Below are 12,482 nucleotides of genomic sequence, written 5' to 3'. Positions count from 1 at the left end.
GAGGGACCCCTCTCACTCGCAGGACCTGCCTTAGTGGCAGCGGAGCCCTGTGGAAATTGGCACCTTCCTCCGTGCACGCCCCTGGTGCCTCGCAGGGAGCTAATCACTGGAATAGGGCATTCATGCTAATGCCGGTCCTGCCCCCCCCTATTCCGTGAGCTAGAGCATGCACCTCAGGCTATGCTCCCTCACTTACCTTCCCTGTGCCCCCTCCCTCCTCACTGTGCACTCACTCACTCCCCTCAACTATCCTTTCTCTGCTGTGCCTCACTCTTCTGTGGTCCTCACTTGGCTTCCATGTACTCCTCCGGTCTCCACTTTCTGTGTTCTGTCGCACACTCACACCTGCTAACTCCTTCCTCCGAGGGCATGGTTCCAACCCCTCTACTGTTCCCCTTTATAAACCTAAATATTCTACGTAAAATATTTCCCCCCCAAAAAATGTGTTCAAAATATATATTTTTACATAAACTTTTTGTGTGTTTACCCATGGGTTCTAATAGCTTTATAGACCTCGCCCTCGGGCTGGTCCATCGTTATGGGCCCTCAAACCTTGTTAAAGGCTCTTGCTTCGCTGAAGCCATTAACTCGGTCTTCAGGGCCCATAACACCCAGTACGGCCCTCGCTGAAGGTCTATAAAGTTATATTATCAACGTCTCTGGGGACTGTCATGTTTCAGTCACCAGCTAGGAAGAGAACTGTGCTGCAGTGCTGAGTTAAAAGGTATGTCCACAGATGGGGGGGAGGGGCGACTTATGAATGAAAGAATGAAGTAAGCCACATTTACTCTCACATTCCCTGAACTTAAACACTGGACACCAACAAAGAGGAGGGACAATAAGTAACTGCCAGCTGAACGTTTTTCTTGATTCCAGTATCTGCTGAGAACAAACATACTTGGCAGACGAGTATATCCAGTCTGGCAAAGACGAGGAGACCAATAAGAAACCCCTAACCGAGGGCAGGGAAAGGAGGGGAATAATGAAAGTAGCTTAAACACCATTGGTAATGCCCCCTACTCTTCCTTGTCCCAGTGTTTTAGCATAACATTTGCAACACCCGGCATGGGTACTGACCAAGTCTGCCAACGACCCGAGAAAAGTTACCTAAACAGTTACCCATTGAAGGAAAGACCTGGGAAGAGGATCGTCCCCCTGGCATGATAAGACCCACTTCACAGAGAAGTTACTTCCCAATTAGTGGGTGACCTAAGAAAAGAAACTTACTAGTAAGATTGTATGACTTTGGGTTTGTACACTTTGAGTTGGATTTGTGGAAAGTCCAGGGAAGGGAATTGTCCCCTTGGCATTATAAGATCTGACAGTACGACCAAGGAAGAGGGCTGTCCCCTTGGACTTGAGTTGGCATCACTTGCCATCAATTAAGGAAGAAGGTCACTTCCTTAAAAGTGTCATCATTGTACCAATTAGACGGTGGTGACATCGACAAGGAATAAAAGCTGCAGGAAGGCAGCCAACAACATATCATTTGTTCCTATAGTAGACTTTGAGTGCGAGGGTCAGGTTAGGTTTTCGACACAGGACAGTGATTATTATTTTGGACATCCTGACAAAGATTGGTCCATTAGCTTGTTTTGTTGAGCCAGGAAAACCCATCATAGGGGTAGTGAGGCCTTTTTCCCCACCCCTATTATTTGAATAAAAGCACTATTGCCAAAATCACTACGTGTGCCAGTGTCTCCTTACTCTGACTCCTCACAGTACATTTTAGGTTGCTACCAGGTGACTATGTCCTGTGCCCGGAGATGTATAGAAAAGACTCTGCCCGCGCCAAACCCCCTTCGGTGAAGGACTAGGATGCAGACAGCATGGAAGGGCCTGCACATGGGCACATTTTTTGTTAGCTGCCTTTTTTGGATTTAATTATTTCAGATTACAGTACAGTAATATCTATGCATACTTGGCTATGAAGGGTCGCACGACTGGATATGCTACAATCATTGCTCAAACTTCTGCACCATACATCTTTACCCTGGTCACTCCTTAATTTACACTGTAGCAATACATTATCTCTCAACCATTCATATGTCATGTGTGCCGACACAGGCATCCACTGTCTCGCTATCAATCTTTTAGCAGAGGTCATACTCAATTGGATGAACTGGTAAAATGTGTATTTTTCACTTTAATTTTTTATGTGTACATATTTGGCCATATTGTACACAGTGGCAATATGCCTTTATCTCAGAGCGTAAGATAAGGTAAGGATCATTTTGACTGTCAAAAGAAATAAACTCCAAGCAAGTTCCAAGGATGTCATTTGATATCAGGGCAGGGATTAGCCCTGAGGCAGACGGGGCAGGTTGTGTCTACCGCAGGATTGCCATATAGAGTGATCAAGCCTAATTTACCTGGGAGGTCTTGAGGCAGGGAAGTAAGTATTTTTTAGGTATGCAAATCTTAACAAAATGAAGAGGGCTCAAGTCCTTAAAAAAAGTGGGGGGCTCAGTAATATATGCATAGGCGCCGAGTACATGGGGGCAGAGGGCATAGGTGCACCCGTTCCCCTTGCCGTGCTCATCTAAATCACTGGTTGTGGCAGGGTTTATTTCTCCTCTCCTGCTGGGTTCAGGCTTGGTCACGTGTTAGCATGCACCTTGCTAAATGAGCAACTGCTGCTCACTTCAAAATTAATTGGAAAGGAGCCTGATTAATGGACAATCTGAAATTTGTTTGGATGGGGTGGGCATGCCAGATTTGCTTTGCAGGTGCGGGAGTAGCAGGGAATCCTATAGGCGGAATGCTGAAAAGATAACTCAGCAGGTTAGGGGACTGTTGCTGAGAGGTTATGTTTAGACCTTCCTGCAAATGATATGGCTTTTTTCTATTGCTGCTGCAAAATGTGCTGTAAACGGATGCCACAAGCTGGCTGAAATGTTGCTGTGCTGAAAAAGACGTCTCCCCGGAGAGCTGAGCTATCTGTAAAGAATTAACATTGGCAATATGTGGGTTTGGGTTTATAGCGATTGCATCGAATGCCAAATCATCGAATGCCTTAACATTTTTTTCACCCATTTTTTTTTAATGGGGGGTCCCTCCATGCCCCCGTATTTTACCCTTAAAACCCATTATAATTAAAATAAAACCTTTACCTTTGAAAAAACTGCATTCCATGCTTTTTTTCTATGCATTTTTTTCTATGCTTTTGGCATTCAATGCTTTGTATTCGATGCAATGACTGGATAACGTGGGTTTGTAATGCTTTCAGAAGCGGGCTGGTTTCTAGGTAAAAAAAACCCTGACAGTTTTGCCTTGAATCTGAAGCTTCCCAATTAGCAGTTTGCAGACAGGGAAGGAGAGAAAAAGAATGCTCAAACATTCAAATTATAGTCATTGTTTTAATTTATAATTGAACACCAAATAAATGCTGCAACATACAGACAGCACGAAAAGTTATTCCTCCCTATCAACAGTTCCTAGTTATACCCACAAAAAGTAAGGAAATGGTTGCGACCCACCCCTCTGAGCAGACTGGTGCGGCGCCCCCTGAGGAGCACTTCACCCCCTCACCCCCTGGCATCAAAACCTGGCTCCGCCACTGAGAGCACTGCACATGTGCCCTCCCATTCACTTTCCCATAGAAAGTCGACCAGTGGCATGTTCCCATTCCGCCCTGGGGGCACAGTATTTTTGGGCACGTTAATGTGTATTGCCATTATAAATGGCCGATGCCAGCTGCAGACCAGTATCCATTTCCTGTAATCATCTGAACATATTGGCCTCTCCTGGTTCCTTAGGGAATCCAGGCCAGCATTCACGCGCGGTCAGCGCATGTCCATCCCGAATACCTACATCTCTGCACACATGTAGACTTCACCATTTCCATGTACGCCTAATTCATTTAAAGATACATTACTTCTCCATATGCTCAGGTCTGCCCGCTCCATTGCTTTGAAAAAATGTTTCATATTCCCGACAAGGCCTTTTTTGTATGGATCTATGTGATTATTGCGACAGCCGAAAATGCAGACTTTTTTTAAAACCATTTTAAACCACATATATATGCGGGGGGAGACCGCCGCAGCCTCCCCTATATTAATATTATATTCTATACCCCTCACATATATATGTGGTGTAAGGGGGGGGAACGTCGTAATTGTGAGGGTGACATTTTGGTACGCTTCCTTTTTTGCACAGGGCACTTGATCACTTCTCATAAGGGCACTCAATGGCACACTGCTCTCCTTTGAAAAGGCACTTACATGGGCACTCGGTGACGCAGCTGGCGCCGAAGGTGTAGCGCCCATTCTCGTTGTGCACAGTCTCGAAGGTTTCAGGAATGTAGTTGGTGAGGGGCGGGCAGTAGTCCTTGCAGAGGCCACTGTGATTGAAGTGTAGGCAGGCCTGGAAAAGAGCACACAAAAACAACATCACACTATCGCTCATCAATTCGCAGCTGTGGCCCCTGCAGGCTGGGGACCCACTGAACCAATGAGACCTTCACGTGCACACTGCAAAAGCAATATAACCGAACCTGCCTGAACTGACCCCATGAAAATGCTAAAAGGGGGCAGGTGCTGTTAGACATCAAAAAGCACTGCAACAGTTCCAGAAAAAGACTGTTAACGCCCCTTATAAAGACCCAAAGGGTCTGTACGTAGTTTTCTCGACAGTAATTACTTCGTGGCAATTTACTTCGAAAAAGGAGGCACATGGGGGGACCCCCCAAAATAAATAGAAACATATCCAAAGTAACATTTCTAAGTAATTACGTCGAAAAAGATGGGTATTTATGGGTTAAGAGGTAGGATGGGGAGGGTTTTGGGTAGGGGTAGTAATAAAGGGGAAGGAGGCACATGGGGTGGACCCCCAAAATAAATAAAAAACATTCAAAGTAACATTTCTAAGTAATTACTTTGTAGTAAATTACCACGAACTAATTACCATCGATGAAATGACATGGAACCGATTTGCCAATAACATTGCTTCATAAAAAAGAGACCTGGTGTTGTCTTGTGGCTTTAAAGATTACGATATATGTGGCATGGACTCAATCTGGCCAGGCATGAACTTTTCAACAAACAGTTTAGCATCATTATTCATTTAAATCAGAGCTGAAAACGGGTTCTCGTTTTTATGGAGCTTTGATTTCAATATCAAAAAGCTTTTTGACACAGAAAGAGAGCGCTAATCGTCGCCAGCATCACTGCGCCGGATCCTTGAACACTCCGCTGCCCCCAAACCACTGGCCATCATGAAGAGACCTGGGGCCAGATTACAGAAACTTTGCACCGGTGCAAGGGCAAAGTTGCACGGTATTAGCACTAGGGCAAAGTGTACCCTAGTTTTAAAAACACTAGGCCATAATAAAAAAACTATTGCACCATGCCAACTGCACCTTGGCATTGTATAAGCACCTATGCAAAAATGGCCTCAGTGCAAGAAAGATACATTCTGGATGCGTTTTTTCACCAGGGCAAAGTTTGCCCTAGTGCTAATACCATTGCTTATCAGCACTAGGGCAAACTTTGCCCTGTTGCAATAATGCAGTGAAAATGTATCTTTCTTGCACTGGGGCCTCTACCATGCTAAATTGCACTTGTCATGGATGGTGTTAGGGAGAATTCTCGGTTAAGGCTAATTTCCCAAACCTAGTGAGTCCCCCAGCAGCTTTTCTGGATTTTTGGGGTTTATTTTTTTCTCCTGCTAAGAGTGAGACTCTTTTTCTCCCACTCTTAGACATGATTTGAGATATCCTTTGACTTTGCAATGTGTTTAATGGGCTATGGGGTATTTTACTCCATAGTGTTTCATGTGGTTTTTGGTAAGTGTGTTACACAGCACCCTCAGTGCAGTAACACAGGGGTGCTGTGTAACCCCCAAACATAGACTCCATACCCTGGGACTGACTACTGTCTCCCAGGGCATGTAAAGTCACCATTGACTTTACTAGCCTTAAATTGGGAGCAGAACCAGTAAAAACCATCATATTGTTGAAGTACTGGTAGGGGATATTAGATTGCCCCTGGGTCTGTTTTTCGAGGGGGCACTGTGCAGTCCCCCCTCGCCGAGTTTCTGGCTGGTGGCAGTGGTTACCACACGAAATATTCCTTAAGAATATTTACTATGGGATTTTCCCATTCATTTTAGACGCACCACTTTTTGGTGCAATGTTAAAGATACCGCCGGGTTATTTATTTAATATTTATTCCCCGGTTGGGTCTTTTCGCCAGGACTTGGTTTTAAAAATGGCGTTTGTGTTCGCCTCTGTAACTCCAACCCAAGTCGAGCCCTTTGTTCCACTTTTAGGCAGGCTTCTCCAAAGAAGCCTCCAAAAGTGGTGCCACTCTGTCTGGGTATGCAGGATGTGTGGGAGGGGGGTTTGGGCACCCTGGACCGAGTTGCCTCGGTAACTCAAGTCGCACTCTTGGGTGATTGGCCCAGTGGTGAGCCGCCCGGCTCACCACTTAGCATGTTTGAGTGACAGCTAGGACTGATGAATGGGGGTTTTCTGCATAAAAGCAGGGCTTTGGGGACTGGAACTTCAGACGTCGCCACAGGACCAAAGAATCCGAAGAGGGAGAAGCTGAGCTGACCTGCAACGACGACACCACTGGTGGAGCCCTGCTGAACCGACTCACCACTTCTTCCAACGACAGAGGAAATCTTCATCCCGAAGAGTCTTCTTCCTTTAACTGGTGGGGATAACCAGTTTGCCTGCCTTTTTGCCTTCCCGGATCATCTCATGGCCGCTTTGCCTGTGCCAAGCACCCCAGCAACCGGAATACCACGTTTTACCACTACCGCGAATAAAAGGGTAGTACCTTTTAACCGGAGAACTCAGCGGCTGGTTTCTTCCCTGGCAGTGCAACGACCTTCAGCTTTCCTCCACGTCGAGATCTTCTCTTCCTCTGGACGACGCCGCGACTTGCACCCGCTGCCAGGAACAACTGCCCCCGCTGGAGGATTCTCTCCACTTTCAAGGTACTGTGTCCGCCTGGCCTCCCTCGCAACGGTCTGTGTGGGGTGTCTCTGAAATCCTCAATTTACCACTTGGGTTGGCCCTGGGCTGGCTAACTGAACTTTTCTGAGCTGAACTAATTCCCCTTTGAACTCCCCGCAAGACTTTTCAAGCCTTTTAAACTGTGTGATCTGGGGAGCATTGGTGTTCTACTCTCTCCAAGAGGGAGCCTAGCCTCTGAACTTTTTGCTCACAAGTAGACTTTGACTTTCCTGCCTTGCTGGGTGCTTCTAAAGTATTGTGTTGTGTGGTTTTCCTAATTTCTGCCTTTTCCCTCCCTTTTTCTCAACTTATTGGAGTGCCATCTTTAGTTAAGCGCTCACCTCTGTCTGGAAATAAGTGGTGTTAACTAAGACTTGTCTAATAAGGAATAAAGGATGTATATATATTAATAGTGACTGTGTTTTGAACTTGCTTACAATAATAGTGCTAGAGTGTTTCTAAGTGTGTCTTTAAATAAATAATTATATACTTGATACCAAAGCTCTGGTCAGTGTTTGCTTGTGCTACTGTATTTTGGTACCTATCTTGTATACTCTATATACTGTCAAACTCTTCTTGAGAGAAGTCTGGCTGCTCAGCCACAGCTACCAGGTAAATCTAGGTGGTACAGACTGCTACCAATTGGGTTTACTGCCAACACCTGTAGTCTTAAGCCTTTTGCAGTGGTCCCTAAGGGAACTGCACAGGTTTCTGCCCAACACATGGTGCAATAGTTTTCTAATATGCCCAAATGTTTTAAAAAAATAGGGCAAACTTTGCCCTAGTCCCAATACCGTGCAACTTTGCACTTACACTGGTGCAATGTTTCTGTAATCTGGCTCCTGGACGCTCAGATCCTGCCAATAACCCTTGTGAGAAACTGCAGGGAAACACCTGTACGCCCACTGCCCTATTGGGAGAGGTTTAAGCTCCCTCTGAGAAGACCCAAAGCTGCAACAGGGAAATGGGCAGCTCCTCCTTTAAGAGTAGTGATAACGAGTGTGTCTTGTTACAGTTACAACTTCATCCAGTACATCAAAGAAGTATTCTCCAAAGTCTGAGGGGCCTGCACTGAACTCGGTATACAAGCACCCTGCCCCGACTGCTCAATGCTGGGGCAAGCGGTGGGATAGTGTTGGAGTGCTTTAAAAGGAGGGATTAGGAGGAGCTGGAGTAAAGAGGAGGCAGTGGTAGTAACAGAGGAGGTGGTAACAGCAGAGGAGGAGATGGTAACAACAGAGAGGGTGGGGAGAAAGTGGAAGGACAGCTGAGAGGACAAAGGAGGGCAGCCCCATAGCCAGAAAGAACCAGAAGGACTGAGGAGGCTAGGTGGAACCAAGGCAGGCTATAGTTTAAGATAGCTCAGCGAGTTGAGCGCTCGCTTTTGTGATCTGCATGTCACAGGTTCGAATACCGGCTAGAAAATTGTGTATTGGTCCCCGATCCGGGGTTACCAGACGGTGGCCTGCATAGGTTCCAGAAAGGAAAACAGGCCAAAAGGTGTGAGGGGAAAAGTAGGAAAAGGGTAGGGCCACATAGCTAACACATTGAGTAGAAATGATGGGACTGTACAAGCAAGCAGGCTTGTGCGATCGCAAGTAGTGGATCAGAAGGAATGCTGATCTAGAAAGAGGGAACATAAGAACCGCTGTGGTTCAAGCCTTTTCCAGTGATGGCGGGTTCCACCACCTTGGAGGAAGTATTCGAATTAGTGGAGGCATGATTGCGCAACAGTCCAGAGAGGTGCCCAGGAAGCCCTTTAAATGTGACGACCAGAATTGTCAGGTAGCGGTTTTTAGGCGCCCACTGCAAATCCCAGGTCTATAATCAGGGAATTCCATGGCAACTGTGAGAAGTGACAAAGCCCTGGACAGGCTGTGCATAGAGGTGAAAGCAGGGAAACACAAAGGCAGAAAGGGGAGAAGTGCATAGCAAACACCTACAAGAGCCATACGTGCACAGCCTCTACATGAGAGCGAATTCACAAGCTGTTGGATATGTGAGCTGATGAACTGTCAAAATGCAACCCCTGTGCGAACTCCCCTCCGCTAGCATGGGCTGAATGCCTGATGTAAGCGCCTTTTAGTAACCTCACCTTATGTTTTTAAATGTTGAGCTCTCCATCCTGCGTGGCACGCAGGGGCGCGTAGATACCAGTTACTTCACTGGTTTGTAGTGGAGGAGTTCCGGAGGAATATTGACTCCGGGGTTTATAAAGTTCAAAGAGTTCAATATGTCCGATGTTCACTCTTGTTCCATTCCCTTGTTGAATTGCAGCTGGTCCAAAAGAATATTGCCTGGAGCAGCTGATGGCGTTCAGGTAAGAGTCTGTATTACCCAACACTGTCCGGTAAAAGTTGCATGAGTTTAACTTGTTGTTTTCTCTCCCTTTGTAAGTGCGGCATATGAAGATGAGGCGTATTAAAAGGGTAATGCCTCCGGTGGTAAATCAGGTAAGCCTATGGTGGTAAGAGATTGTATTTGTCGACTCTCTTTGCTCACCTTGTTATTTCTTTTGTTTTTCTCCCAGGTGCTGGAGTTCGAAGAAGAAAATGATGGAGGCAGCGCTGAGTCGAAAGATGCTGTGGACTGGTGAGTATTATGCGGCGCTGCTGCTGGCGATGCGACGCGTGCTGGAATAATGTCCTTTCCAGGCTCGGAGACGTGCTGGATCCGGAATCAGGTAAGGAATTAAAATTATGTCTGATCTAACCTTTTCTCCTGCTTTCCCCTTTTTCTAGGAGCTCCTGATTTGAGGTGGCCGTGGCAGAAGACTGGATGCTGACTTCCAGGCAAGGTGAGCGTTACGCTGCAGGATGCAGAATAACGCGAAGCGTGTGCTGCTGTTCGGGCGTGGTTTAAATAGCCTTCAAAGTAGTTCCAGGTAAGAAGTTCCCCAGAACCACACCCGAGTAAAAAATAGTCCCTGTAATAAAATAGTCCCATCCAGGCCTCACGTTGGCTTGGATTCATTTGCAGCATGGTCTGCATGAGGTGAGTAAAGTCTATGAGCCTGGCGTCTATGGCGCCAGGACTGGTTTCTAAGATGAGCCTGGCACCTAAGGCGCCAGGACTGAACCCAAACAGCCCCCAGCCGAGGCTGCTGGGGTTTTAACAAGTATCTGGATGCCTGCTCCCAGAGCTGATGGACTCGATCCGGATGCCTGGGGGGTAGGCATCATGACAGTATGCCATGTACATATGATGCGCTACAGGCATCCGAGGACAAAGGCGTGCAATGCAGCCCAGAGTACAGAGAAGTCATGAGAAGTATAAAAGAGATTGTGCGATATGAAGACACCCATGGGCATTACGCAAACATAAGAGCCAATGACATACATGCTGATCCCCCAACAAGCGGCACTCACAAATGAAGCCAATGGTTCTCCTCTAAAATAATGGGCATTTAGACCTATAAAGCTGTCCAATAGAAGGTGTACTTAAGGACTTGCTAAGCGATATGTACGACTATGTGACAACTACGTGACTTATGCAATTTAAGCAATTTACACCTGTCCCTGACATGCGAGGGGAATATGGTTTGTGTTTTCAGACTCTGCCCCAAATTCCTTATAATAATATAGTTTGTCTGACCCATTTGGAGAAAGTTGATTTCATTTTTTGAAATAGCTGCCTCCTTGTCAATTAGGCAAATTTCAAACTTCACCAAATCACATTTTAAAGGTCTCATTTGTCAACAATTATACTTAACTGGCATAAGCAAATGCTTTTGGCCTCTAGGATTTCATCTTATAGGATGCACAGACGAGTGAACATGGGAAGGAGCGTCCCCAAGCTCAGTCTTCTGTGCATCCTCCCATGGCCTCCAGATAGGACACGCGCCAGGCTCTTTTTAAGCCTTTCAACGTCTGCATCGAATGCATATATTTAACTGTTTAGGAGTTATATTCTTCCTAGAGTAGATCACTGGGGTCCACATCTGGGTATTTCATGGATTGTGGTGGACAGTTTCTTATAACATAAGGGATGCTTGCCTTTCTAGGGTCTGGTGATGAGCCAGTTCTCGACTGCATTCCACAAGGCGAGGTGATCCTGCAGGCTGAGGATTCCTTTGGATACTGAGTTCCCAAATCTGGTGGTCATGAAGGTGAACGATGAGCCTCTGTGGTGTTTTCTGCATTCTGACAGGACACACCCAATGACAGCGTATGTCTCCAAATAGGAGGGCAGTGCACTCCTCCCGGCATGTCTCTGTCGCTAACGCCTTTAATTTACTTTTCACCTTAAAAAAACATAAATCCCTCTCACCCCCTCCTTCAAGATATCTGTGTTTTTGGATCTCGTCGCACTACTGCCAGCAACAGCTGGGATGTATCAGGAGATGGCCTTACCCGTGAGTAGAGAAATCTAGTAGGTACTCAGGATGCAAGGCATGTCAGTCCTTTCAGACTCCACAGTGGCTCAAGGTGGAGTGAACACCTGAAGGCACTGTGCATTCAGAAAAAAACAGAAAGGGGAATCGCTTCAAAACCCACACAAAGAATGGCTCCAGTGGATAGCAGTCAAGGAGGAGGTAGGAGGGCATCAGCATGGGAAGACAAGGAATCCAGGGAGCAGCCGCACCCACGGAGAAGGCCGGTGGTAGAAGAGAAGGATCCAGGAAGGAATTGGGTATGAATTCGGAGAAATCACAACCTAGTAGCAGGAAAAGACTGGTAGTCCAGATAGCCAAAAGGATAGAAGAGCGTCCACTCAAAAGAAACTCAGAGCGTTGAGACGCGAAATCCGTTACCAGGCGATCCTTCTTATTTTTTGGAACTGGCCTGATTGGCTGTCCATTTTCACTGACATCCCATGCGGTGCTGATGTCCCAGGGTCTCCTGGCTTACGTTGGAATGCGGCAACATTAAATGGGCCCTTCGACGGCCGGGGGCGGCCATCTTGGAGTGGGCAATAACCCTGTCATTAGTCCATTTGTATCCAACACATACCCATAGCTCATTCCCCTTTTCCCCCCAGAAACGTGTAGAATGAGACTGGTTTGTTTTTTGGCATAAAAAGGCTGCAGATTTATTCCACAATAACACGAAACCAAACTACACACATTTGTGGAAAATACTCATGAGATGTGGCGACTGCTCCGTGTCCAAAATAACCTGCTTTCCCCTTTCCGTCCCCAAGCGTCCAGAGTAGGCCCAACTCTCCCAACCTTGCGTCCAAGCCTCTCCTGCCCCTGCAGGCGCTCCTGGGCGGGGAGAGTGCCGTTTCCTTGTGGGAAGCTGAGCCCTAGTGTTCCTCCCATACGCCCCTGTCGCTTAGGCTCCCAAGGGCCGCTGGCTCTGAGAAGAGCAAAGACCCTTCTTGCTTTCTCCTGGCTCATCCAGAGTCTGTCTCATGCGTTTGTTCGGCCAAACACCGCCACACCGCCTTGTCGTCCTGTGACGTGGACGACCAGGTATTTCTGCTTGCTCTGTTCATAGGATTGGTGGGTGGGAAAAACGAAAACCTCCTTCCGTGAATCCCGGGCGGGCGTTCTTCTGCAGCGGCTGGATGCTGC

The 12,482-nt window shown here is 46.9% G+C and overlaps 1 protein-coding gene across 1 annotated transcript in view; it reads right to left on the bottom strand.

Moving 5' to 3' along the window:
* Positions 1 to 12,482, bottom strand: part of ERBB2 (erb-b2 receptor tyrosine kinase 2) — a 343,410-nt gene that overhangs the window by 120,760 nt on the left and 210,168 nt on the right. The window contains exon 7 of the mRNA XM_069634737.1: positions 4,224 to 4,365. Within this exon, the coding sequence (XP_069490838.1) occupies positions 4,224 to 4,365 (142 nt within the window). The remainder of the gene's footprint in view (positions 1 to 4,223; positions 4,366 to 12,482) is intronic.

This window comes from Ambystoma mexicanum, chromosome 13 (assembly GCF_040938575.1).
Source record: "Ambystoma mexicanum isolate Mex_15411 chromosome 13, UKY_AmexF1_1, whole genome shotgun sequence".
NCBI classification, from domain to species: Eukaryota; Metazoa; Chordata; class Amphibia; order Caudata; family Ambystomatidae; genus Ambystoma; species Ambystoma mexicanum.
The sequence above is the reverse complement of the archived record's forward strand: the minus strand, read 5'-3'. Positions and strand labels throughout refer to the sequence as shown.